Here is a 27,667-nt window from a genome sequence, read left to right as displayed (position 1 = left end):
TAAAACTGTGACAGTACAGTCGAGTAAGTGGAGAGCCCTACATGCGGGTCTCGTCACGATGCTAGCTGTGGTAGAAGTTGCTCTGGTAGCGATGCTCGCGTGTTTTCTGGTCAAAAAGAAGGGCTACTGTTCACGGGGCAACCAAGCCGCACAGGTCGCCAGTTCTCAGGGCAACCAAGCTGCACAGGGTGCCCAAGCCTCTGTAGGGTCTCCTCTCAGTATTGCCTGCTTGGACCACTGGATGGTAGGCGGGGGAAACAGCCATGCAGTCCCTGTTTATATCAAGCAAGGTACGCCAGGTTCCGATAGAGCAACTGGTAGCGTTAGCTGTAGTCAGCGAGCTTCGCGCTCAGGTGTTGAGCAGCAGTTACAGTACAGCGAGATTCCGGACGAGTACTACTACAAGTACGAAAACATGGACACTTCGCCACCTGAGACTGTCAGGACCTACTGGCAGATTCCCGATGACTACTACAACTACTACAACACGCGGCCGGCATTTTTACATCAGTACTGGGAGATCGGGGATGACTACTACAACTACGAAAACACCGCGGGGCGCCCCCTGTCGTTTCCTTTGGCACTGCAGGTGCATCTGTCTTCTGGCCATGACGATGAGGTACATCCTGGGGCTTTCACTGCTTCAGCAGCCGAGGCAGCTCTTCCTACAGTAGACTGGTTACGATGTAAGCCCTCCTCTTACGGCACAGCATCCAGAGTTACAGCAGTTACACAGAATTATGGAGCTAGGGCAAGAAATGCGGACATTCCATCTTATGAAATACCTGCATCAGCCAAGCGTAGAGCTTTGGTGGGTGGGTATGGTAGAACGCAGAGAGGTCTCTTCTCGAGAGAGAAGGCAATGACCATCTATGGAAATCCTACTGTTTATTCGTGGGTTAACAGAGACCAGGATAACGTTATGTACAAGGCAGCGTTTAAAATTCCACCATTTAAGACCAAAAGTTACCAAAACGTTTCATGCTCACAGTATGCAAACATGTCCATTGCCAGGTCCAATGATGATGTTTTGGTGACCAGCAAAGAAGGCCAAGTTCACAGGTCAAAAACTTTTAGCGTGAAGTCGCGGAGGAAGGAGTCCTTAAACAAAACAAGTCCTCGCCGGAAAAGTATTTAGTTTTTTTACTTGTTCAATCTACTAAATACAGAGGCCTCATTTCTGCAAATACATGTATCCCTTTTGATCATGATATGTGTTTTAAATTTGTATTGTTTGTGGTAATGGTATATACATTTGGTTGTCAACGGATATATGTAAAAAAACTTTATTATATTTATGTAAATACCTCGGTTTGTATGTGTATCTATTGTGTATGTATTATGATCCATTGAAAGCTATGTTTTTGGACTAGATTTATACACCAGACGATATATATATATATATATGTATATAATATATCTGAGATATACTTATATGTATAAAAATAGACATGCAAATATCTAAACACCTAGGCAAAAAACGTCCTTATAAATATATAACACCAATAAAAATGACACACGGTTTCATCGTTCATATCTTTGTTTATTGCATTCCATCTCTTGTGTGTTTCCTTTTAGTTGTAAGATTTGCATAATCATGTGACACTGTGTGTTATATATGTGTCGCATGAGGGCTCTTGAAGGGTTTTGCAGTATCTAATACTCCTCCCCTTCCTCCTCGCATTGGTCATCAATGGAGTCGACGCCAACCTCCTCGTAGTCCTTCTCCAGCGCAGCCAGATCTTCGCGTGCCTCGGAGAACTCTCCCTCCTCCATCCCCTCACCCACGTACCTGAAAACACACGGGGTGGTTTATTAGACCTTTTTAAGGTAAGTAAAAGGGCCAAAAAGTCATAAAAATGAGTTCTATGTATCTTACGTAGTGCGAAAAGCTGAATAAAAGTTCTAAACGGGAACTATGCGGCCCCAGATGTCTTACTGAGGGACGACTGCGTGTGCGAGATGTCGGTTAGCTCGAGGAATGAATCCACTCAACAATTTTGGCTGTATGATAATTGATTATATTTAAATATTTAAGAAAAGGGATATTACCAGTGCACGAAGGCGCGCTTGGCGTACATCAGATCGAACTTGTGGTCCAGGCGGGCCCAGGCCTCAGCGATGGCGGTGGTGTTGCTCAACATGCACACGGCACGCTGCACCTTGGCCAGGTCTCCGCCGGGCACCACGGTGGGAGGCTGGTAGTTGATGCCGATCTTGAAGCCTGTGGGGCACCAGTCGACAAACTGGATGGTGCGCTTGGTCTTGATGGTGGCGATGGCGGCGTTGACGTCTTTAGGCACCACGTCTCCACGGTACAGCAGGCAGCAGGCCATGTACTTGCCGTGACGAGGGTCGCACTTCACCATCTGGTTGGCCGGCTCGAAGCAGGCGTTGGTGATCTCTGCAACCGTCAGCTGCTCGTGGTAGGCCTTCTCTGCCGAGATGACGGGAGCGTAGGTGGCCAGGGGGAAGTGGATGCGCGGGTACGGCACCAAGTTGGTCTGGAACTCGGTCAGATCCACGTTCAGGGCACCGTCGAAGCGGAGGGATGCTGTGATGGAGGAGACGATCTGGCCGATCAGACGGTTGAGGTTGGTGTAGGTCTTATGGACTTATGCTGACTACAATGTGCGGAAACACACACACACACACACACACACACACACACACACACACACACATACACACACACAGACAGACGCGCCAAAAACAATACCTCCATTTTTCATGGAGGAAATAACGTCAAAATATTTGTTCAATATGATATGTTTTTGATTGTCTTACTTTATTGTTTAGATATTTAGTTCGCCGTGTTAACTTTATATTATCTTGTACCTATTTTGAGTTAATTTTTTTTGCTTGCTTGTCCCTTAAGACATGCAAGCTAATTGTAAATGTAATAAATGTATGTAAATAAGAGATCGTCAAATTAATAGGATTTGGGAGAGTCCACTAGACAAACCTTTAGGTTTCTTGGGTTCTCCAACATATATTTGCTTGTATACAATTTCATTTTATACTGTTACTTTTTTTATGTACAAAATGACAATAAATAAAAATAGAAATAAATAAAAAATTTACATAAAAAAAGTCGTCTATTGCTTATCCATAAACATTTCCCTCCATGAATATTGTCGGGCCTGAGAGGCCAGAAGGTATTAGACCCATTCGACTCTCACGGATCGCATAAACTGCTTACGTCACAGGGGGGACATTTCGAAAGAACGTCGTTCTAGAACGCTGAAGTCGAACGTGGCTTGCGCTCACGGTGTCCAACTAGGGCTGCGGACCGGTACACTGTACCGGTCCTATACCGTAAAAATCGTTTCGGTACAGGTCCAAAATACCGGATCATGAAGTAACGAGTATATACCGAAATAGCTAGTTTACACCATGTATATGACTAAAGATAGGTAAATCCTACCACAAAGACGAAAAATTAGCACTGGAAAAGACGTAAACACCGTCGATTGATTTGAGATCCTCATTCTCACGAGACATCGCGAGAGTGTGGCTGATCCAGGGTTGTGATTGGTCAACAAACTCAAATCAGGTCAGAGGTCAGTCATTTTCCCTTCCCTCCAACACTTTATTATTGTTTCTGTGTCATGATTGAAAAAGTGAAGAACACGTGTTAATTTGTCAAATTGTTCAGGTACAGGTACAGGTCCGGACCTGTACCTAAACCTCTGTACCAGTACCTGTACCTGTACCTGATGTTACGTTTAGCCTGTGTATACAAGCTCTCGGCTGGACGTTAATGACCCCCACCCCAAGGGGGGGCGGCAACCTAGGGCGGCGGCCGCCAGGAGCGCGATTTAGTCAGGCTAATGTTACGTTTAGGTACGCAGCCCTATGTCCAACCTGGCAGATCATTTTTTTACTAAAAGGTAGGTAAGTATCTATTTTCTCGGTAATATGTGCGGAAATGACAGGAAAACAGGCATCAACTTTGTATGGTGGCATTCTATACAACAATTTAAGGTTATTTTGTTCTGTGACGTATGCAGTTTATGCGATCCATGAAAGGAACTTTCGAAATGTCCCCCCTGTGACGTAGTTTCTATTCGAAATGTCCCCCCCTGTGACGTATGCAGTTTATGCGATCCGTGAAAGTCGAATGGCATGGGTGACACAGTCTTTGTCTAACAGTCCTTAACATTTGTTACCACTCCTTTCTTCCGGACTGTGATAACGATATAATGATAGACAGAGCGTCTTTTGTTTTGTTCTGCAGCCCTCCTGATATGTTTTGAAGGATGAAAAGACACTCCTCCTTATGATTATGGGTGTCACAATTATCTTTCAAGTTCGTGGGCATTAAATTCAACTGAAAGAGGATTTTAGTACGTTTGTCTTGGATAGGTTTTTTTTAGTTTTTAAAATTTATTTTTTTAGGTTAATTCAGTTTTGAATAGCTTTAATGTATCAAAGAAAAGAAAGCCCGATAAAAAGGCCATAAAACGCGCTAAAAAGAAGAGCCAAAGCCTCCAAACCTCTGCTTGGAGAGCCAATGGTCTTCCCCGCCATGTAATGGTCCCGCCCGGCGCGCGCGGTGTATGCAGGGAAGGGTTCATACTCCGGTACCCACACGCCTGTACACGCAACTTTCAACACCAGAGACTAAAATACTCCCAGAAAACCCCCCAACTCTGCAGGTAAGCCGGGAGTAACGCTTAAAACAAGCGCTGTCGTTTTCTCAGGTAGATTAGACAGACTTATCAACGGTTATGAGTTAGTAAAGTACGAGTGGACACTGTTGTTGTTTGGGATAGTGGGAGGGGGGCGTGCGCGGTACCGTGCGCACAGTGACCGGTGTAAATTCTAGTATTAGTAACATTAAACCACTGTTAATTTTCGTGCGTCCACAGATCACAGATGGTGCGTGTTTGAGGATGGCGACTTTCGTGGAGATAGATTTCACGGATCTGGAGTTTTACGAGCGCTGCGGCGGCGGTTCGTACGGCAGCGTGTACCGCGCGCTCTGGAAGTCCGCCAAACTCGAGGTGGCCGTCAAACGTCTGCTGGTCTTGGAGAAGGAGGTAAGAAACTTGAGAAACATGTTAAGAAACCATGGACTGAACAAAAGGGAAGGGAAAGTGATCTTGATCCAGTTTTAGCTCACCGAAGAGCTAATCTCCCACTGGGCGTAACAGAGAAAACAGACGCTATGTACAGTATTTACAGGTTCATTGTACCAGGGCAATCCCCTGGGTCTTTTCGACAAGCACAATGAACAGTGGACTGCGATCCTTCCCAGTAGCGTGAATGTCAGGTGAGCGACAACAGCCGGGATTCAAACTCCCAACTTCTTGGTCCAGAGTCAGGGTTGCTAACCACTGGACTAAGCACGCTGCAATAGAAGACCCTCCAACTCTGTCTTGCCATTTGCTACAACGCCACACGGTGTCTGCTACAGCACCGGTTACCTTGGTGACAGACGTCTGGTCCAGGTCATTAACCTTAGTTGTTTGGAGAAGAAAAGACAGAGCAAAGACGACATGTTTTCCTTCTGCGAGGGTAAACATAGTAATGCATGTGTTCCTTTTCTGTGATCAGGTTGAGGTGCTGAGTAGTCTGAGACATCGAAACGTTGTGCAATTCTACGGTGCAGTGACCAAGGAACCCAACTACTGCTTAGTTACAGGTAAGTTGCAGGGCTCGAAATTAACATTGTCCCAGTGTCAAATGACACTAAATTTTCAGCTCGGGACAACTCAACTCAAGTTACGTTTCGGGACAATTTGGGGGCAATTGGAAAATTCTGAGACCATCTACGTCATTTGAGAACGCAATCCACCAATCCTGCGGCAGCCCATAATACTCTGGCAAACATTTAAATTTGACCAATCAGGGATTCCAAATATCGGGGAGGGGGCCTCAAAGATGGTGCCGTGCCCATGATATTATCATGAATTTCCCTACAGTTACTAATAAAGTGGACTTCAAGTTGTACAAATTCAGTTGTTGTTGTTTTCTTATTGTTGTCATAAAGTTATTTCCTGAAAAGCAGGCTGGGACAGTCCATCTTCAGTTTGGGACAATTAAAATCTATGTTCGGGACAATTCTGGGACAATAGTAAAAAAAGTTAATTTCGAGGCCTGAGTTGTACATGTAAAGTATCCTTCAAGCTATTACTAGTATTAGTTTTTACAGACATTAGTCATTGCTACATTAGAATAGAAACAGTAATCTTAAGTACTGGAGCAAGACCCTCTTGGGTATAATGTCCAGGGGAGATCTTGGTGCACGGCTAAACACGGCCGGTGGTGGAGGTGCTCGTAGTAAGTGTAACAAAACTTGACTAACTGTACAAAGTGATGAAAATAAGGGGGGAAAATAGAGAAGAAAAAGTGATGGCCATCTCAGCATGGTATATACATTACTCGGATGTGGGAAGAAATGTTTCAAATTCAGCGCATCATGACTATTTGTTTTGATTCCACGATTTATAATCAAATATCTAAAATGTTTTTCACATATTGAAAAGTTCTTTGTTTAATCACAGACACATGACACAGGCCTATGTTAGATGTGTTCTGACTTCTGTTGCAGAATATGCTGCTCAGGGCTCGCTATATGCTTACCTCGCATCAACAGAGCTGGGCTTTGAACGAACACTAACATGGGCAAGAGATATCGCTCTCGGTAAGTGTAATATTGTTAATAACTAGAAACGCTCTCGGTAAGTGTAATATTGTTAATAACTGGAAACTAACTTTGAAGGGCCATTTGGCAGTGTGAGAATACCTTCCAAACATATATTTGTAATACTGTACATCTGTGGTTTAAATGGTGTGGAAAATCACACCTAGTTAATCTATTATTAATAATGGAGGTCTTTGAAACAAGAAACAATAAGTCTGTCTTACTTTGTGAAATATCATCACTTCTTGGTTGGAAGAGAGAACTTCCAAGATATTGCTGCGTAGCCTTGTATGACTGCATTTTGTATTTCACACCTTCTTTGCTTTACTAGTATCTTGTACTTTTCAGGAATCAACTACCTTCACAATGAGGCTCCCTTTACAGTAATCCATCGAGATCTGAAGTCCAAAAACGGTAGGTTACAGCAAGGAGGTTTTCTCATTAGATAGAACCTCTTTGATTATAGGTGGTACTGTAATTCCTGCTTTTTCACTGTACTGTTAGTGTTATGTTCACTGTTTTCACGGTCACTTCTGTACCGTGAACTCATCATTACAGTTAACAAGTAATTCCTGGACTTTCTCTTTCCTGCACCTGTCAACACCATGAATATATAGTTCTGTGAACATGTCAATTTTTCTCACACCGTGAACTTTTGCTACCGGCAACATAAAGTGAATTAAAATATATGCAGCAGCCCCCCTAGTGAGTGTTGTTTGTATTGCAGTGGTGATCAGCAGTTACATGTATGCAGCCGCCCCCTAGCGAGTGTGATTTGTATCGCAGTGGTGATCAGTACTAGTAGTGATATGCGTTGATGAAGGTTAGACATCCAGGTATTAAGATACGCCAAAAAGCAGTTACTCAAGCAACTGGATATGATTTTGGAACGTATTAGTGACATGTATGCAGCCGCCCCCTAGTGAGTGTTGTTTGTATTGCAGTTGTGATCAGCAGTGACATGACAGTAAAGCTGTGTGATTTTGGAGCCTCCCGGTTCATGTCCAGCACAACCAAAATGTCCTTCGTAGGAACCATCCCATGGATGGCGCCGGAGGTAACTCAGCAACCTTTCTATATACATTTATACTATTTTAGAAGGCTTATAGACGTCCAGGTAATAAGATACGCAAAAACAGTTACTCCAGCAACTGGATATGATTTTGGTAGCGTCCAGTATCTTTCGTCAGTGACACTTTAGAGATCTCAGATTCAGCAGGCTTATGAACATGAATTTGATTGATTGATTGAAATATTGATTCATACACAAAATGAAGTAAAGAATTTTTAGAAAAAGGAAACATGGAACGCAGGCTTACATGATTTGGAATAATATTTGCTGAGGATTTCTTTTGTCCCTTACAGGTCATTCAAGGTCTCCCCGTGTCAGAAGCTTGCGATACGTACTCCTTTGGAGTGGTGAGTTTCTGTGTTTCTCAAATACTTGTACTTGTAAGTCAGAGAATCATCAAACTACTGTAACTTACCTAGTCTTCAAGTTAGCAAAATTTCACGGTCTGAGGAAAATATGTCATGTTCACAGAATGTAATCTTCAAGGTGGCAAGACTGGGGAGGAGGGCAAAAGACAAATGATTTGATAAGTTATGATAAGAATAAAAATGACAGTGAAAAAAGTGAACATCGAAGTACAAAAAAAATCAACTGCCGTTCAGCTTTCGTTGTGTAATCTGCAGTACCACACATATCTGTTAGGTGGGGCTAATGAGTCGCTGACGTTTCAGATTGTTTGGGACTTTGGACTACTGACAGGGGACATGGGAGAGGTGCCGTTCAAAGGTGTGATTGTATGACCTGCAGTACCATGTATGTCTGTTGGGTGGGGCTGATGAGTTGCTGACGTTTCAGGTTGTTTGGGAGCTACTAACAGGAGAGGTGCCGTTCAAAGGTGTAGAAGGTTTCCAAGTGGCCTGGCTAGTGGTGGAGAAAAACGAGGTGAGAAAAACACTTTTAACTCCAATTCCTCCAATCTGTGGCTTCTCTGAAGTGTGAGGTCAACACTGGGTCAAAGAGAGAATTTCTTTGTCGTAGATCAAAAGTTTTAACTTACACATGTAACTACCAGCACAAATGAACTTGAACTTAACATGATAGTATGAAACCAAATGATTTTGCTTGTGTTTCAGAGGTTAACCATCCCCAGCTCCAGCCCACCCAAGTTGGCTGCTCTCATGAACCATTGCTGGGAAACAGACCCTAAGGTACACACCTCTGCCGATGCAGTGGGCTCTGAACTTTTCCTAGTCTACAACATTATCAATTTAGTAATAAACTCCAATCTTAGTAAGTTAACCAGCAAACATTTTGGTTTCAGTGACCGTCTGTCACCTTCCTCAGGGCAATCCTGACTAGTTCACATTACACTGCAGCACAGGTGTCGCTGCTATAGATGCATTCCCAAACGTACAATATTTACATATCTACACGATTACGTTATAAATTGGCTGAATAAACCTCCTGGTTGTGTAAAAAAGTTTCTTCATTTGCATACCGACTACTATAATTCAAGTGCAACTTGTTTATAAGATGTACTGACTTGCATGTTTCTGTATCCCAACAGAAAAGGCCGACTGTAAAAGAGATCCTTGCTGTACTAGAGGGAATGATGCACGATAGTACGTATCTGTTCATCTACAGAGTTTTTCAACACCTCAATCCTTAGTTGATAACTTCGGAACTTGTAGGCCTGGCTATTTCTTTTTCAAGCTGGTATTAGGTACTTAGTAGTTGGTACATCCATTGGTTTATCTACAGTAAATTCACTCATTTTTGCAAGGAACTGATTTTGTGGTAAGAGGAGAGGAGTTTTTGTGGTGTTTTAAGATCAGAGTTGATATAATTCTGTTGTGTTTTTGTTTTCAGAGAACTTTGCTGAGATGTCAGATTCCTTCCACCAACTTAAGATGGCGTGGAAGTAAGTGACAAGTGATATTGTCTATCATAGCATCTAGCGTATAGTCAAGCCTTATTCTGTAGAAAAAAGTTTGTCCCCGGTGTTAGTGGTGGCATAATCCGAAAGTTTTGTATTCTGGTGCCACATAATCTTTTCTGTGGTGTTGCCACAACTTGTCAGACTCACTCACCCACAGAGTCTCACTGGGTCAGTCTACTAAGGAAGACCAGAGTGACTGGTTGAAAGCTCTAGATGAGAGAAGTTCCTTTTTGTTGGATCAAAAGTTTTCAACTCTAAAAGTTTCCTCTCCCCGTATGATCAGAGCTGAAATCCAGCAGACAGTGGAGAAGTTGAAGAAGATGGAGCGAGCTTTGAGCATGTGAGAACAGATTCAGAAGGACATAATACATGTACATGTAGAACTAACAAAAGTTTCCTTTCCTCGTATGATCAGAGCTGAAATCCAGCAGACAGTTGAAGAAGATGGAACGAGCTCTGAGCATGTGAGAACAGATTCAGAAGGACATAATACATGTACATGTAGAACTAACAAAAGTTTCCTTTCCTCGTATGATCAGAGCTGAAATCCAGCAGACAGTGGAGAAGTTGAAGAAGATGGAACGAGCTCTGAGCATGAGAGAACAGATTCAGAAGGACATAATACATGTACATGTAGAACTAACAAAAGTTTCCTCGTATGTTCAGAGCTGAGATCCAGCAGACAGTAGAGAAGCTGAAGAAGATGGAACGAGCCCTCAGCATGAGAGAACAACAGCTTCAGCAGAAGGAGAAAGACCTACACAGGAGGGAACAAAAGCTCAGAAGCAGCCTCTCTGTGCCAGTAAGAAAACTTCACTGTCTCCTGAACTCTCACATGTGTATTGTCTGTCATGAAACATGAATCTTGTAAAAGAAGTTGTTTTGGGTAATCGATGAAGGTTAGACATCCAGGTAATAAGATACGCCAAAAAGCAGTTACTCAAGCAACTGGATATGATTTTGGAAACGTCAGACGTTTCAGGTAGTATCCACTAGCTTTTGTCAGTAACTGAGAGACCAGAGGAGAAATGCAGGTTTACCCACGTGAGGGTAAACACAATGCAATTGCTTTGACGTTATTAACTTTCAATTTAATTTTTATTTCTGAATGTTCATACCTCCATGAATTGTACTAAATTGCTGCTTGTGTGCTGTTTAGACTATCACAGCAGACCATGATGTTGGTGCTTGGACTGAACAAGAAGTGGTAAGTACTTCTACATGTATGCACTGCTTACTGCCTGTATTAATTTCCGATTTCAATACGTTTCAGTGAAGAACAATGTAAACTGATGTTCTAATACTTTTTTGTTGTCCTACCAGCACATATGGATGCAGCACTTGGGGAATGACTGTAAGTAATGGGATACTTCTTAATAGCTATTATATAGATATCGTAGGTAGAGTTGCAGATCATTTAGTTATGTTGAATATTGTCTTCCTTGGATGATTAAAAGTATATTTCCCAAGATGTTTGAAAGTTTGTATTCAATTTTCCCTGTATTATCAAAAGTATGTCTTTGAATAATAAAAACAATGAAGGAAATTTTGCAAGAAAAATTTGCTGTCAGAGGACATTCGTAAAGATATCTTTCCTGTATTGTGAAAACATATATTAATTTTTGTGTTTGATATTTTTGGTTTATAGCTGGCCACCCCAGTGACCTGTCCAAGTACGCAGACGTGTTCCTACAGAATAACATCAACGGTAAGAGACTGCTGATGCTGTCACCGGAGGACCTCAGGTCTATGGGCATCCTGTCTCTGGGACACAGGCTGGACTTACAGGTTAGTCGGCGGTGCTAGAATACTTTTTTGCTTTTTTGTGTTCTGCAATATTGCAGAATGTCAAAATTTTGTTCTGCAATTCAGAGATACGTTCTGCAAATGCACACTTAAAAGTACGGATCTAAACCCATGGCATATACAAAATTGCAATGTTGGTAAGTATTTTACATTTGATTTGAAAAATACATGCAAAATTGCTTGTAATAGTAAGTTAATATTATTAGTAAGTTAGAGTTAGTAAGTAAACACAAAAGCTCTATTAAACCCCTAGCCTGATTTTTTCAGTCTGCAAAATTGCGAGCTACTCAACTTTTTGTCTGTAATATTGAAAATGTCTCTGCAAAATGCAGACTGGGTATTTCTAACACTGGTAGGTAAAAGTGATCTTGAACAACTTCAGTTCAAATGAACTCAGTGAACTGTTGAGCTACTTTTTCATTTTCTCTATGTACATCTAACTTGATTACAAATGTGTTTGATGACTTTTGTTTTTCAGAATGAAATTGAGCAACTGAAAATTGAGAATCACAGGCTGCTGCACTTTCCTCCACTGTCAAAGGTAAACAGCTCATAATTTATGTAATACTAGCACTGGTGTCAAACTGTTTTTTTCTATCAAATCTTAGACTGACCCCCACTCTAGTGTACTCTTTATCAGGTTTAACGTTAGTTGTTCTACACTTCCCGACCGTTAAATGTGCTTGCACACTGGTGCTGAGGCTTGATGGCCGCCTTTCATTTGCCTCTGTCCTGTGAATTTAGGTTGTTTGGAGTATGTTTTAGAGCAATCTGTTCCTTGTGGGCTTTTTACAACAATGTAAGTAATTCTACCACCTTCTTGCTGTGTCCTTGCCCCAACCATGACACGTGTTGTTGTTGTTTTTTTCAGGATGCCGGACTGTACCAAGGTGGTTCCTCGCCCGGGGGTCAGACCTATGTCACCTTAAACCTTCTCATTGGGAATCACTGCAGAATGGGCCAGACTCCAGAGGTAAAAACCCCAACTAGACCCTCCACTGAATTCATCTTCCCACAGAATCAAAACCTTTTTTATAATGATTGAGTCAAAATTTAAAAATGTTGGAACCTTTGTTTTTTTTGGCCCGCCTTCTTGTTTTTTTTTTCCGGCCGCTCGCATTAGATTTGCAGTCTGCGGAGGATGTCATCCATGAAATTTACTTGATGCGGCCTAAGTTGGATAAGGGTTAAAGACAGCTTCAAGACAGCTATGAAGAAGACCTCTGACCTCCAATAATATTGAATACGTTGATTATGATTATGTTTTGAATTTATGTTTCTTGTAAATATCCTCAGTTCATGTTCGTATTATTCATTTATTTCTGTATAACTTTCAGTTGTACTGATTTCATTTACATCTTTTGTTATATACTTTGTATGATTTCCCTGGGCCTCCTTGGAAATCAGCTTTTGGCTGAAGGAGCCACCCAGGCGTCTTTGAAGATTTAATAAATAAATAAATAAATGACACGTATGATGTAACTGTATTTACAGGAGAGTAAGTGGAAGATGTACGTGGAGGTAGACGGTGACACTGCCGCCGTGACAGCCATCAAAAATGTCACCTTCCTACTCAAGTCTACTAATGATGTCATCAGGAAAGATCATGTAAGTTATACATGTAGTTAAAACAATTTTGTAGTACAGTAAAATACAACCGAGAGGCATATTTGCAGTGGTATGATGTTGAAGTGGCTACATTTACAGTAAGGCTACATGCATTTTTCTAAAATTTATTTTTAGTTATTGAGTGAAATGTTTTTTTAGTCTTACCAAATCACATAAATTTTCATATTTTCTGCCCATGTAGCCTCCTTACCTGATGGACAACTGGTGTGTGGGGTCAAACTCTCCCATTCAAGTGGAATGTTCCATTTTCTATGAGGTAAGGTTTGGGCTATTCCATTTTCCAATGCGTTGTGTTCCACTGCAAAGTTTTGCTATATGAAATGATGAAGCAGTGTTACATAGTCCTCTAGATTGGAACTGAAGTTACTGTTACTGTCCTTGGCATGTGCCTGTTTTTATGATACTGCGATTCACAATTTTTTTTGCAATACATTTTATATGCATTATGATTCATAGATCGTAAAGTGTTCTACTAGTATCTACAATACTGTACTGTTTTTGGCTTGCGTCTGTCTCACTGCAGTTTTCGTGTATTCTGCTAGAGGGCATCTGTGATTGGTCTGTGTTTTATTTTAGGATCATGTGAAGAAACCCAAGCAGACGAAGCATCTCCACACAGTAGTGCTGGAAAAGGGAGGAGAAACCCAGGAGAAAACTGTGCAGTTGTGTCTGAGACAGCCGGGGGTACCTGACAGCGGTACCTCTACACCTGCACGCAGCTCGCCTAAACACTTCACAGGTGTATAGTATTGTTTGTTTGTTTGTTTATTTATTTGTGCCTGACAGCAGCACCTCTACACCTGCACACAGCTTACCTAAACACTTCACAGGTATGCGGTCTGGTATTGTTTGTTTATCACAATATGACAAGGAGCACGAAACCCTTTACAAGTTGTCCTTATAAAACCACAATCATTTCTCGATGTGCAAAACCCAATTCAAGGTTGAGATTAGTATTCCACATTTCAGCTGAAACCCTACTCATATGCAGAGGACAACATGCCCTAAACAGCACCCTCGAAACAATACATGTATCTCCATCCTTTATGTAACCAAGGTTTAACAAGTATGATGTTTTTAAAAAAACACAGGCGACGATTTTGTGTTTTATCTGTTCCGTTCTTGATACAATTGTTCTTTTCATATACGTACACATATAATTTAGGCCACAGCAAGTAAATTTTACAGATGACATCCTCCGCAGACTCCAAATCTAATGCGAGCGGGCGAAAAAAAAACAAGGCCGGCCGAAAAAAACAAGGTTCCTATATACAATGTAAAATTTTGACTCAATCATTGTACAAATGGTTTTGATTCAGTAGGAACATCACATAATTTATACACAGTCAGCATCACATATCACTGCATCAAAGTAAGAAACAAACAATAAATCAGAGCCTTTTCTTGTCTCCTCTCTTCCTAGTTATCTGCCATCCACCTTCCAGCATGGCAACAGACATCTTTGCCCATTTTCGGCATGTTGACCACTGTCAGAAGGCAACAAAATTTCTTGTTTTTTTCCAAAATCAGACGAAAATTAATGCGCGCGTGGATGTCATCCATAAAATTTACTTGCTGTGGCCTTAGAAAGAATCCAGAATTTCTGCTACAGTACGAGGAAAGCCACCAGGGGTCCAAAATCAGTTACATTTTTGTAGGCCCAGGCAAATTTATGTTGTGTTTCTTAAGCGCTTAAAAAATTAGAATCGCTAGATAGGATTCACTCCTTTTTTATTTGTCTTGGGGCTACATGTATATGCATGTACCTGTATTATAGGGTGCTCTAGCCTGTAGTATATTGATAAGAATAAGTATCTTAGGTTATATACGTTTCTTGTACCGTAGGCTGGAAAAACACTTTCTTGTCCTTGTACTGAATCACTTTCCCCTGTTCTGAGAAATGTAAGAGATCTTTGAGAGACATCTAGTTAATGACCCAGGAAGAACTAATGGGTTCCTGACGGTAGGGGACCAGGGTCTCAGTGGCTGGACATTGCCTTATTTGGTAATGGTCAGGGCTTTTCCACTAATGCCTAATGAAGTGATTTAGAATGGCTGATACAGGAAGTATGATGCCCTTGTTCCAAGAAATCTGTGTGTAGGTGGATAGAGGATATAAAACCCATGTACTCGAGTAGTCAAAAGAGAGAGTTAGAATCGGAGAGGAGAGAATACACGTCACTATGTAGCTCTGGCTCCTGTGTCATTGTTCCGGGTACGTACATCTAGAGTAGAGAGTAGAGTGGTCGGCCGGGTAGGACTTTCTACAACATCGGCAGCTATCTTACGAACTTGTAAGGGTCACCCATTGGAACCGAGGTCACTCAAGCTACCAGGTATTTGGCGTTGACCTTGACCGCACCCTTACATACCGAAGACACGTATAGGAGAAATCAGCCGTTCTTCCCTGGCGATATAATGACATACATGTACTTACTTACTTTACTATAATATATGGTGAAGTTCCCGCTTGAACACTTTCCACTTCACTCTATCAGAAACTGGACTTAACTTTTGATTCTTTGACCTATCCTGGGTTCCCAAAATACAGATAATTTCTTCTCTCTGTGTGATAAACCCACTCCTCGCGGGCCAGATCCCTGTTCAAGGGGTCGTTGACCTTTGCTTGAACCTGTGCTCTCCATCCATGGTGTGCGGGATGACAGGTGACAATAATTAATCACGCTGGACACTGGATAGCCCGGTGTACATTACTCTGAGGTAATGGATACCCGCAGTTTAGGTTACTGTTATTCTAAGATAGGCCAATAGGATGGGATCTAGGAAACATGATACTGACTAGGGGGCGGAGTTTCCAGACTCTTTCTTGCAAACTCCAGTCCCAAACCTCAGTCCGGCTGTAGCTGTGTGATGGAACAGACGTGTTCTCTGATGCGATGATCTAATAGTCTTGAAAAGAGGACCATTCCCGTGGCTTCTGAGGAAACCTTCCCCAGTAAACCTTCGGAATTCCACCGACAGAATCAGGTTAGTATTACTTTGTTGGGTAACTTAAATGTGTGCACACAAATGCTGTAAGATATGTTTCAGAACGTTCACTTGTAGGTTATTTTGTACTGATTTGTCCATGAAACTATTTGCCCTTATAGATAGCAAAATGTATCTTACTAAAGGGCCAAAATCTCTATATTCTCAAATGTTTTGTGTACTTTCCTATATGTTCATAATAATAATGCTCTACAGCCTTCTTTACTTTATAGACCCTATCAATTGCAAGCAAATGAACGACTCACTGTTTTCAACCGAGTGGAAAGTGTAAAAATCTCTGAATTCGGAAAACCCATTAACCTTTGGTACACCTTCCTATATGTTGGATAGTCGGGGCGAGCGGGGACCAGATCGGACAGGAATGGCCGGGCGAGCAGAGAGCAGGCGGACGGCCGGGCGGGCCAGCGGGGAGCGGGCAGCCGGGCGGGCGGACAGTACCCCCAGCCGTAGAGGTACAGATGAACCTACGAAGGACAGGTTGAAGCTATTGAAAAGGTATGTTTTAATGGTACTTCCTATGTTGAAATATGCCATAATCGTATCTGTGTAAATTTTGCTATCACAGCCGTGTTTTTGCAGTGTCACATGTCTATTTGTTAAGTGTTTAACTTGACTGTGGACAACAAACCTACATCTTGTTATATCCTGAACTAGCTGGGCGGGTTGATCACCCGTCACCGTATACGTAGAGAAATTTTTGGGAAGTTTGCCTTTGTCTGGCTACCAGGCTACTAGTATCTTGACCGACAGTCGCCCGTATTTCATAACAGTTCCTTGACCCACTTGCTATTTTCTCGTGTACTAGTATGTGCTTTGTACGAGTACTCTGTATACGAATGTGAAGTAAACTTTCGTCTACTTCTGTTTGAAATTCTTGGTATTTTTCAAGCAGACTTTTTTTTAGATTTCTACATTTTTTTCTATGTTATTCTGGTGTTCTTGGATCTCGCTATGTTGTTGTGTCCCGGGTATTTCCTTATTGTGGTTTTAAATGGGTCATCACTATTTAGTATATGTGTGACGCCATTTATCACGTACACCACAGTTTCTGACAAAGATTCAGACCTATAGTGCCAAGGAGGAACAGTTCTACTAACCTTGGAAAAACTGAGCCTCAGAGTAGAAAACTAGAATAGGTTTTTCGCCTTCAATGAGGCGTGTTACAAGGGCATAAAATGGGGGCGCTTAGTCAGAGAATCTAATCGGCTTTACCCCTTTCTTTACTAGCAGCTTATTGACTAATTTGTTCCTAGTACTAGTATCACTTGCAGTGGTTTGGGGAAATTTTGAATTACAAATTCTTGTTAACTGATTCGATGGCCGTATATATCAGCCGCGCAGAGTATCGATCATGTAGTCAGCGTGACTTAAACGTTTTATTTGTGTGATGTTAGCAAAGTACAGTACTTGATTGTGTCTTCAAAGTTCCGGTGTCAGAATTTGGGTGTTGTTATATTATGACTGATTGATACATCATTGTCGATCACTGAGTTAGAGAAAGTTTAAAGTTGCTTGTTGGCTGGTTACCACACGCGTAGAGAGAATTTTAGTTTACTGATCAAGGAGCTTTCACATTAAAAGTGTGTGCCACATGACGTTAAGTTCCACCGGCCTTACTTGATATTCTACCCTTTCCGACAAAACCTTTCTGTTCATATTAGTGGCTTAGGAATATTTTGCAGGCCCCAGCTGGCAGCCATACTCTGCTGGTATGCCAAATCTTTCCAGCTGGCCTTTGAAAGTTTCTAATTATTGTCGTCCTGTAACCGACCCGGTAAAATACCCCTGCATAAAATTCCCCTGGGCGGGCGGGCAGTGCTGCCAGCACCACCGTGAGATACCGGAAGCATACATGGTCTGGCTGCCAGGCTATTCTGGAGTAATTTAGCACTCACTTTAATTTAGTATAATACCTGATGAAATTATTTTTGGAAATGTATTTTGAAGATTCTAACACCCGTTTTTCTGACTTCACTCATCTTGTTCTTTGTGTGGTTTATTCCGCCCATTTTGCTTTACAGAATTCGGTCAGTATTTCATTACAAATCCAACCGGTCTTTATCAGGTATCGACGATCAGTGTGTTAGTGAATTGTTTTTATAGCTGCTCGTTTTAGCGGCTGGTTTTCTTTCGTCCGACGTATGAAAGAACGTTGGAATTCTGGTTTATGTAAAGTTTGAGCCACCTGACGCCCAGTTCCGCCGGGGTTTTCCGGCCTTACCCTTAATTCTCTCCGTCAAGGCTCTCCTGATCAGTAACCCCGGGCGTTGTTTTGTCTTTCTTTCCAGTAAACCTCAGACATGCAGAGAGGGACACCTACTGTTCTACACTGAACACCAGTGCCGGCATATAAGGTTATGCCCTGTCCGTGCTAAACTGACCGCACCTGCCAACGACGCAGGGTTCCGAACAGCGGAGACCATCTCAGTGCACAGAGGCGGTTTCAGTACGTTGTATACTTATCTCTAGGTCAACACCATTTTGGTTTTAACAACTTAATATAATTCACACAATTGCAACTTGATATTATTTCCCCGTATTCTGACATCCCAACATAATAAGGTCAATATTCGAATGAAAGCTCATCTGTGTTGGTAGAATACATAGTTTAAGAGTTTGACTTGTTCCAACACAAAGAAGAAACTCACCATAAATTTTCGGCTGATCCCGTCAACCCGTCAACCTTATGGTGAGTTTCTTCTTTGTGTTGGAACAAGTCAAACTCTTAAACTATAATAAGGTCAAGTTTCACATCCGCAGTCAAGCTGAACGCTGTCGAACTATGCTGAATAACGCAACCCTAGAATGGAACAAACTTCGCTAACCTGTTCTACACTGTTTCTTTCAGCTCTACATGACGACAAACACAGCAGTTACTCAAGAATACAATCGAAAAGTGGAACAAAATACCTGGTGAGTGCCTAACCATCCTTATTTCATCATCATGCAATATTGTACATAACCACGATGGTTAGGCAATGTTCGCATATCTATAGTACTTCTTTCATGAAAAGCTGCGTGTTTTGAAATACGGTACCATATTTACTATGATGTCATTGCCGGGAAACAGTGTAGCCTGGGTGCCAGGCCCCTGTGCCACGATACTCAATTCAGTCAGGGAAATCTCACGCCTGGAACACAGAATTTGCAGCTGGGGTCTAATTTATACGTCTAGATAAACTGAAGAAGGAAGCCAGCTCCGAAACTGTGGCGTGTTGGGCAGTATAGAGGCCTGGTCAAGAGTCTCAGAAAGAAGAAGCACTTTCTTTATTCCAAGCAAGGACTTAAGCTCCTTGTTCTAAGTGCTGGGGTCTGGCACGCAGGCTATTCATAATTACCTGGCAGCAAAATCCCATACGGCATGTATACTTCATGATGTCGCAATTTTCATTGCCAGAAAATGTGTTATATATATGTGTCTGCTTCATTGCATTCTGTAAAATTAATCGACTCACATGCTTTGCATACCCTAAATCTTGTTAATTTAAATTAATCAAAGCTGGCCAAAGTTGGCATAGATTCATTTATGCTCTTTTCTCTCTTTATACCCACAGGTAAACTTCGCCATGTCCACCCTGAGATGCAGACTACAGCAGGAGTTCACTGGCTAGCATGAAACCTTAGCATGAAACCTAGTCGTGGAAGGATTGGGGTGTGCATTCATGTTTTGCAGCCAAGAAAATTGAAAAACAAGCATGGAATGCAACAGCATCATGAAAGCGAAGAAAGTAATAAATAAAAAAGCAAGACTGACACAAACATACATGATAGAAAACACACAAGTGAATAAAATTCCTTACACAAAACATCACTGTTACACTACATGTGTCACACAGTAAAGTTATAAAAAAACTACCAGCATCATATAGTTGCAACTAAAACATATTTGAAGTATTATATGCTTGCATATGCTGCTCCTGAGCAAGAAATTTGTGCTCTCTTGATAGAAGAAAACATATTTGAAATATCAATAAAGACAATCATTAATATTCTCATAATAATTCTGTGTGCAAAAAGCCACAGTTTGCCCGAAAAGGTGCTATTGCATGCATGGTAACATAAGCCTTTCCTGCTTGTTCCGATGACCACAAGGCCGGAGGCTACCTGAAAACCAATTCCCTAGGGAATGCATTCATGCAATTTTTGAAATTCTTTCAAAGCGATCGCAGTACTTACACAAATGCCTCCGCCCCTGAGGCGTCGCCAAAAATAACATTCTTCTTACAGAACAACAGTTTTAATGGTCTTAAAACATTTTTTAATGGTTTTAGAACATTTTAATGGATTTATATGTCATTGTTCCTACAGAACAGCAGTTTTGATGGTTTTAGAACATTTTAAATGGATCTATTCAACATTTTTCCCACAGAAGAACAGGTGACACTGCTCCCACAGAACTCAGTCCACGCTGCAGGCACCGCCATGGGCAGTGGAGCCGGCTGGTCATCTCCACAGAGCGCCGGGTCAGGCGGTTGGACCACACCACAGGGAGCCTGGGCTAACCGGCCTGCACCAGGCAAGTACAGGTTCACACTTTAGGCCACTCTGAATCTTTAGTTTTACTAGTACGTGGTTATAAACCTGTTAATGTTGAAATCCCACTGACAAAAGGTAGTGGATGCTACCTGAAATGTGTGAGTGACCTGAAATGTATGGCCTGGATACTGTGTTACCTGGGTGTTGAGGTGATTGTGTTCTGCATTTTGTTTTGCAGCAAATTTCCCAGTGATGGCCTCCTCTGTGACCCAGCCCTCCGTGGGTCTGTGGGCCAGTGTGGCGGCCGGGAAAATCTCCGGAAGGGACAACCCCCCACTTCCAGCGTCCTTCTACGTCACCAAGAAATCTCCTCAGAAACCTGTCGCCCGCCGTTTGGACAACACAGATGCGTCGTACAGAGACACACCGCTGACCGGGCACAGCACGCTTCCTTACGACGTCGACCGGACTGCCACGTACGAACCCAGGCAGTTCCGAAGACTCTCGCAAGAGGGACCGCGGATCGTCAGCTGGTCTGACGAGATGGAGAACCAACCGGATTTGTCGTCGGGGAAGAGTTACGCAGACGTAGCGGGTCACGCGTGTAGCATCACCGCAGACATGCAGCAGTTACGTATTAGAGACAGGGCGCACTCGAGTAGTAGTAGCGAGGTATCAGGGCCGAGGTATCCTCCAAACGCAGGCAGGCACACACAGAACTGGAACGAAGGTAGACATCGCGGGTACAACAGACAAGATGAGCGTAGCTACAGGTATAACAGAGAAGAAGGGAGGAGTCACAGATATGATAGTCAAGGAGAAGGGAGAAGCTACAAGTACGACAGACATGGTGAAGGGAGGAGACCGAGGTATGAGAGACAAGAAGGGAGGGAAGAGAGGTACGAGAGACAAGGAGGGAGAGATGAGAGGTACGAGAGACAAGGAGAGGGGAGGGGACAGTACAGGGGGAACTACAGGGGGAACAGGAGGGGGAGGGGGGGTCGGGGTAGGGACTACCATCGGAGGGTTAGCGACATCCCACCTGCGGGTTCGTCGCCCGCGGAGCATGCTCAGTACCGCCGCGTGGTCAGCACGTCGGATATGGAGAGGTACCGACAGGAGCAGGGGGATCGTCGTCATGACGATTACGACGTCATGGCAACGCAACAGAACAGCATCCGGGAAGAGGACCACGCCTACTTCTATGTCGGCGACGGGAGGAGCCAATCAGCTGTCAGGGATGATTCATTTGATGACGGCAGGGGAGGAAGACACCAGTCGAGGGATGATTCATTTAATGATGGCAGGGGAAGGGGAGGACACCAGTCGAGGGGCGGTAGGAGCCCAGCTGTTAGGGATGATTCATTTGATGAAGGTAGGGGAGGGCACCAGTCAAGGGAGGTGCAAGTCCCCGACCACACACGTGATCAGTCCCCCGACCGCCTGGGTTTCCACCCATCGAACGAATCCGGGGACCAATCGGATGGCTCGTGGCAGGAAGTGAAGAAGAGGGAACGGAAAATCTCCGGGTCATCCGGGGGGGACCATCAGGAGAGGGGGAGGGGTAGGGGGCGAGGGGGTAGGGGGAGAAGGGGAGGGGGGACCCCGGGGAGGGGGGAACAGGGGAAGGGGAGCAGGTACGTACTCGGATAGGGGGGGTAGGGGAGGGTTTAGGGCCAGGAACAGGAGATATTAGGGTAAGGGCAGAAATGACTCCAGCTACCTCTCAGGAATGGAAAGTCTATTATTACTTGTGATTGGCTAGGTACAAAGTAGAACTTGGAGCATCAGTGAGCACGTTGGCAGAATGCACTGCGCCTGCACAAAATCTGTAATGTATTGTACATTCTGAAACCATCCAACAGAAACTGTGAAAAATCTGGGTTTCACACATGCAGGTGCGGTACATTGGCCGACTGTTGCATCCATGCTTGTATACATTTACCATCGATATCAAAGTTCAGTATAGATTTTACTGTTGACGAATTTTAAAGCAAAAACCGTACATTACGGTTTTAAAAACTGTACATTACGGTTTTAATGTTTACCTATGTCAAGTAAGGAATGTATGTCTTTGTAGATTTACCATGTAAACAAGATGTTACTGAGTCTCCCTCTGACATTTAGGGCTTTTGAGCAACAAACATGCATCCATGCTGCTACTCCCCCTTGCAGTTATGAGCTGAAGTGCATTACGGTGGGTCGCACGGGTATAGATGGGCAATTGTGTTCAAATACCTTATTATTTTACCGAAACTGTACATTTTACAATGTAGGTTCCTATATACAATGCAATAAGGCTGGGTGCTGCAAGGAAGTAAGTCACAGGGTTATAAGAACTTAGCATTTTTCTGTTTTTCACCTATTTTAGGGGTCCAAATTTAGAAAATCATTTGAAGATCAATTCTGGAAGCAAAACTCAAATCATTCCATTTTTCTACAGCAGTTTTAAAAGCAATTGCATCATGATGATAATTAATATCATTATAATTCCAGTCTGATTATATTCTGTTTAGTACAAATTATACATATTTTGACTGTATAGTTGTTTTAGTTGCCATTTTTAGCTTCTTTGTGTAAAAGATATAGAAATTGTTTAATCATACATGTCATTGTGTAAATGCACGTAAATCTACCAATGCTGTTGTACTATCAGTAGTATTTTTATGAAAACTGGTCCGTGGCCATAGGAAAACAGGTGACTGGCCTAGTATTACAATGCAAGTTACATAGTAAGAAACATATTTTGTACATATTGTTGTCATCAACATCTATTCTTGAAAGTTCATCTGTGTAGGTAGGAGTTAACTATGAAGCAAGTTTGAACTGTAAGTTCCAACACAAGAAACTGGATCCAAATGCACAACTCCAGTCTTTGTCAAGAAATTAGCAATCGACCGCTTCTGTGATGTTATGTAGATTACATGACACATGTGACCATAGGATCATGTTGTTATCTTGCAGAAAGTGTTGGAAATTACAGTTCAAACTTACTTCATAATTATCATCTATTCTTTGCCCTGAAACCTTGCACAACTGAGGCAAGGATCTGAGTTGTAAATGATGAGTACGGACAGTATGTTATGGTCTTTTTATTGTCATTATCACTGTGACAATGGTGCTATATAGTACCATCTCAGAGTGGACATGTAGTAAAACATATACACGTAAGCCAGTAACTTTTGATAGAATTGTTATTGAGACCGGAAGATACGATTCTTTATTAAAGTAAGACATTGAGAAGGTTATTTACTGGTATGTTGATCATGCTGGAAAACAAGCCTGGTGTTGCAAGCCTGAATTAGGCCACTATCCTCCTATAAAATCCTGTGTATTGTTCAATGATCTTTTAGACTGTCCACGTCATGTAGTTTGTCCCAACAACTGTACAGAAACTTGTCCACAATGAGTTGAAACCAGGGTGTGATCAACCAGACAACCGAACAATCGTATAGAAAATTATCTTTTACCTTCTCATAAAATCCTGTGTATCGTTCCCTGATCTTTCAGACTGTCCACATCGTTTAGTTTGTCCCACCAACTGTACAGAAACCTGTCCACAATGAGTTGAAACCAGGGCGTTATTGGCCTTCCATCCTCCTTAGCCGTTTGCAGAAAGTGCTGCAACTGCTCCTTGTTGATGTACTGGTGGCTCTTGACTTCGTTGGGGTTGGGTTTGACGTCCACCTCCTTCTGGATGAAGAGAATGTAGTCGATCTCGTGCTCACCCCAGAGACCATCGGACTCCGCACGGTAGTGGATCCTGGTCAAGAAGTGGAAGTCTTCCAGGGGAACCTGATTTGGCAGAGGGAAGGGAAACATTTAACAACAGGATGGTACTGTAGTAAATGACTCTGTCCCTGAGGTGTCGCCAAAATCTTGTACTATGAACATGACATGGGGAGATGCATTTAGGAAACATTTAGGTATAGAATGATGCAGCAACAAGCTGCTAGGGGGCCCAAACTCATGTCACTTCTTCCCCAGCCTAAGAGCTACCTACCATCCAAATTTAGTGACCCTAGCATGTCCAGATCATGAGACATCAAAACCGGAGGTTCAGCTGCAGTACCATAACAAGCTGCCAGGGGGTCCAAAATCTAATCACTTTGAGGTCTCATCAAGACCTACCCACCTACCAAATATGAAGACAATCCATCTTAGCCTTCTTGAGTTATCGTGTTCACACAGACACACAAACGCCAACGAAAACATAAAGCACTTTCAATAAAACCCTGTTCCTTCAGAAAAGCAGATGCATGAGTGTAGCCCTATCTGACCTGATCAGCTGAGATGCCGAGTTCATGGTCGAGTTTCCTCTGCGCAGCTCGGAGCACGCCCATGGCCTTGGCCTCCTCTAACTCCTCAGGGAGGTTCAGCGGGTGGGAACAGCAGGTGTTGGTGAAGTAACCTGGGGGGACAAGGGTTAACCATTACCATAGGAACAGCAGTTGTTGGTGAAGTAACCTGGGGGGACAAGGGTTAATCAAGGGTTAATGGCCCGTACCAAGGTGTATATGGTGCGACAAGGCCTTGTTAGTTGCTATAACCACTGAATAAAGCCACCTAGTGTGCATACTAGTGGACAAAAAAAAAATGATGTATTGTGTTTCCTGTTTCAGTCCTGAAAAAATTAGGGCCTGTAGGTAGGGATTACCTTTTTTACCATTTTCGCATGCGCGAAAATGGTAACTCAGACGACTCAAAGGTTGGATCGATGGTTCAACGCTTCGACGGTTCCACCCTTCAACGGCGATGCAGACATGCTAAGTCACCGCATGTCGCTAGATGTCGTTGTTGCGACGGACATGCTGAGTTGCCGCATGTCGCTAGATGTCGTTGTTGCGAGTGCACTTTTTACCATTCATGCCTTGGACGTTTGTATACTTTCCATTATGGTTGCTAATTTCAAAATCATAGTTCTATTAATGTTGCATAACAAAGCTGCTGACAAAACAAACTTAATTTGTCTTGAACAATAACTTGATTTTATTATTTGCCAAAAATGTTGATAAAGACATGTCTATAATCACAGTAATCAAGGATTTTAATAAACTGCATAAATTATGTCAATGAGCATTAGCAGTGTGGATTAGTCTAGATGTTCAGATTTCCATTAGCCGGCAGTCCAGAGGGTCACACGTCCGACCAATCAAGGCGCTGCAGGCAAAGCTTCTTAAAAGCCTCCTTTTCAGGCGTTCCCGGATCGGTGTTTGTGTGTGTGTGTGTGTTGGGGGGGGGGGGTATTTTCTGACCAAACGTAGATCGCACGCAATAGAAGCTCCGGCCTACATAGCTGTCCGTGGAACTATTGATATTACCTGGGTGCCTAACTTTCACCAACATGTCTTTTGTATTCTAGGAAATTAATTAATTAATGACTGAGTGTTTCATTAACTTAAATAGGTATTGCATTGTTTGGCAAGGTATTTTCCATTGACAATTTTTAATGGATCAGGTTGATCAGATGATATAATGTAAACAATTAAGTATGATTAGTAAAAGATGACTTTTGAAGTTCTGTTCGAGTATTATTTTAGGGTTGAATCAGGGTCAACGCGAAAAAAAATCATGATCCGGTGATCGACATCATGCCCCCCCCGCACACTTCATGTATTCAGTGTTCTAAATACCCGTCTTCAGTCTGCAATTTGCAGATAGATTTTCAAGATTGCATGATAAAAATTACACAATCTGCAATTTGAAGAATGAAAAAAAAAAAACTATGGACCTCACAACTTCATATTCCCTTTGTTCGACCCGCCCGGCGCCCAAATCCCGCTGCGATTCAAGCCGCGGCGGCTTCTCGAGCCATGCAAATAAACCTAGTCCTGACGTCACAGCCTCCGATTTCCACCGAGCCAGCCCCGAGCGCATGCCGACAGCGAGGGATGTGGCTCAGATTTCCGACGATTTCCTTATTTAGATCATTCGGAAGACTTCGGGTAGCAAACAAAATGGCCGCCATGCACATGATTTTATACTAGTAGCTTCGCTTCTCAACCGAAATGAGGAAGTTTAACCTCATTAGCGGCCATGGAGTTGATTTGGGGAAGTGCTGAGACGCGATTTCGCTACGGCATATGGGATTTTGCCGCGGAGGGAGTTACGTACGCCGGCAAAAACTTGCTTCAGCGATCGGCTCCAGAAAATTTATCTTTGTGCTGCCGCTCAAGTCTTCGAAGGTGGTTTAACGAAGTTTATATAAATGATAAAGCCACTTTGCGTAGATCGATCTCCGTTTTCTTGCGATGGTATGAAAATTCAAGTACAGTATATTTTCAAAACGTTTGATATTTCTTTGTTCGTTGCCACATGTTGTTTATTTATCTTATTGTCATGTACAGTTACCAGCGTGAGTCTGAGTCGAGCCATTGTTCTTATGTGGCCGTTAGCACATGTTGTTTAAACAGACAGCAACATTGAAGAAAAGAACCGAGTTAACAGACGTCGGCACGTTCCTTGAAGTCAGGTTTCCCGCCGTATTTAAATAAGAAATGTGTGGGCCCGCGGCGTTTTGAAAAGACGCGACGCGCTTTGGAAAGACCCCGCGCCGTGGCTCATTCAAATTCGCTACATTTTTTGCTAAGTTTAATGTCTTCACCCACGATTTTTGACCGTCAATGTTGACGGTAAGGACTTAAATTTTTACCGTCCGACGGGAAAAAATACCGTCAATTGACGGTAAAACGGGCGCTGGCTAAAGCCCTGGTTGAATGTCACGAGGTTTGTAAACTTAGATGTTGGGGACAAAGCCATAGAAGAGATTTTGAATAAAATTAAATTATATATATATATATTAACGTTACTTATAATTTAAGTTAAAATGTACTTTTGTGTCTCATTTTTTTATTCTGTTAAAAAGACTCTTAAAAGAGAGAAACCAGGTTATAAACTGTTATGTACTTGATTTTTTGTAATGTTTTAAACTTAAAGAGTTGAAATATAGAAGTGCATGTTCTCTCATTATATACAATGTTGATGAGAACTAGAACCATTTATATAACTTAGGTAAATTGAAATGCTAGGATGGGGAAAATGCTAGAATGCATTGCACTGCGGTACGTTCCACCACCATATACTCCTCAACCATCCACCAGTTACGTAAAAAACTAGTAAGCCTGTAAGCGGCGAAAATGGTCAG

General features: G+C 42.5%; 4 protein-coding genes and 1 long non-coding RNA gene across 5 annotated transcripts in view; 3 read left to right on the top strand and 2 right to left on the bottom strand.

Annotated features, from left to right (window-relative positions):
• LOC109488285 (toll-like receptor Tollo) overlaps nt 1–1,023 on the top strand; it is a 2,216-nt gene extending 1,193 nt beyond the window's left edge. Inside the window, exons 2-3 of the mRNA XM_019792477.1 lie at nt 365–619; nt 1,015–1,023. Of these exons, the coding sequence (XP_019648036.1) occupies nt 365–619; nt 1,015–1,023 (264 nt within the window). The remainder of the gene's footprint in view (nt 1–364; nt 620–1,014) is intronic.
• Nucleotides 1,024–1,543: 520 nt separating this feature from the next.
• On the bottom strand, nt 1,544–2,725 carry LOC109488284 (tubulin alpha chain). The gene is made up of 3 exons (XM_019792476.1): nt 2,720–2,725; nt 2,053–2,606; nt 1,544–1,792 (listed from the first exon to the last, which is right to left on the bottom strand). The coding sequence occupies exons 1-3, from the start codon at nt 2,723–2,725 to the stop codon at nt 1,657–1,659; spliced, it is 696 nt and encodes a 231-aa protein (XP_019648035.1). The 3' UTR covers nt 1,544–1,656.
• A 1,833-nt stretch (nt 2,726–4,558) lies between these two features.
• On the top strand, nt 4,559–22,176 carry LOC109488311. The gene is made up of 22 exons (XM_019792504.1): nt 4,559–4,661; nt 4,875–5,045; nt 5,563–5,650; nt 6,560–6,652; nt 7,001–7,066; nt 7,597–7,709; nt 8,018–8,071; nt 8,520–8,606; nt 8,798–8,872; nt 9,232–9,286; nt 9,534–9,585; nt 10,270–10,405; nt 10,763–10,810; nt 10,927–10,957; nt 11,252–11,391; nt 11,888–11,950; nt 12,281–12,382; nt 12,904–13,017; nt 13,220–13,294; nt 13,615–13,777; nt 20,417–20,563; nt 20,762–22,176. The coding sequence occupies exons 1-22, from the start codon at nt 4,563–4,565 to the stop codon at nt 22,174–22,176; spliced, it is 3,387 nt and encodes a 1,128-aa protein (XP_019648063.1). The 5' UTR covers nt 4,559–4,562.
• LOC109488312 lies at nt 15,891–18,940 on the top strand. The gene is made up of 4 exons (XR_002141344.1): nt 15,891–16,026; nt 16,378–16,542; nt 18,336–18,493; nt 18,896–18,940. It is a non-coding gene; the product is annotated as an uncharacterized LOC109488312 (long non-coding RNA).
• Nucleotides 22,177–22,210: 34 nt separating the features above from the next.
• LOC109488309 (isopentenyl-diphosphate Delta-isomerase 1-like) overlaps nt 22,211–27,667 on the bottom strand; it is a 7,854-nt gene continuing 2,397 nt past the window's right edge. The window contains exons 4-5 of the mRNA XM_019792503.1: nt 24,804–24,934; nt 22,211–24,318 (exon numbers count right to left, since the gene is read on the bottom strand). Of these exons, the coding sequence (XP_019648062.1) occupies nt 23,998–24,318; nt 24,804–24,934 (452 nt within the window). The 3' untranslated portion in view covers nt 22,211–23,997. The remainder of the gene's footprint in view (nt 24,319–24,803; nt 24,935–27,667) is intronic.

The sequence above is a fragment of the Branchiostoma belcheri genome, unplaced genomic scaffold, assembly GCF_001625305.1.
Source record: "Branchiostoma belcheri isolate BF01 breed outbred unplaced genomic scaffold, Haploidv18h27 scaffold93, whole genome shotgun sequence".
Classification (NCBI taxonomy): Eukaryota; Metazoa; Chordata; class Leptocardii; order Amphioxiformes; family Branchiostomatidae; genus Branchiostoma; species Branchiostoma belcheri.
The sequence above is the reverse complement of the archived record's forward strand: the minus strand, read 5'-3'. Positions and strand labels throughout refer to the sequence as shown.

What these genes read in the sequence shown, in the direction of transcription:
- LOC109488284 (XM_019792476.1), bottom strand. An exon ending in AAGCGCGCCTTCGTGCACTG is followed by an intron (nt 1,793 to 2,052) that starts GTAATATCCCTT and finishes GTGTGTTTTCAG; the next exon opens with GTACGTGGGTGAGGGGATGG.
- LOC109488311 (XM_019792504.1), top strand. Translation starts at nt 4,563, where the DNA reads ATGCAGGGAAGGGTTCATACTCCGGTACCCACACGCCTGTACACGCAA. An exon ending in GCTGGGAAACAGACCCTAAG is followed by an intron (nt 8,873 to 9,231) that starts GTACACACCTCT and finishes GTATCCCAACAG; the next exon opens with AAAAGGCCGACTGTAAAAGA. An exon ending in GCAGCACTTGGGGAATGACT is followed by an intron (nt 10,958 to 11,251) that starts GTAAGTAATGGG and finishes TTTGGTTTATAG; the next exon opens with CTGGCCACCCCAGTGACCTG.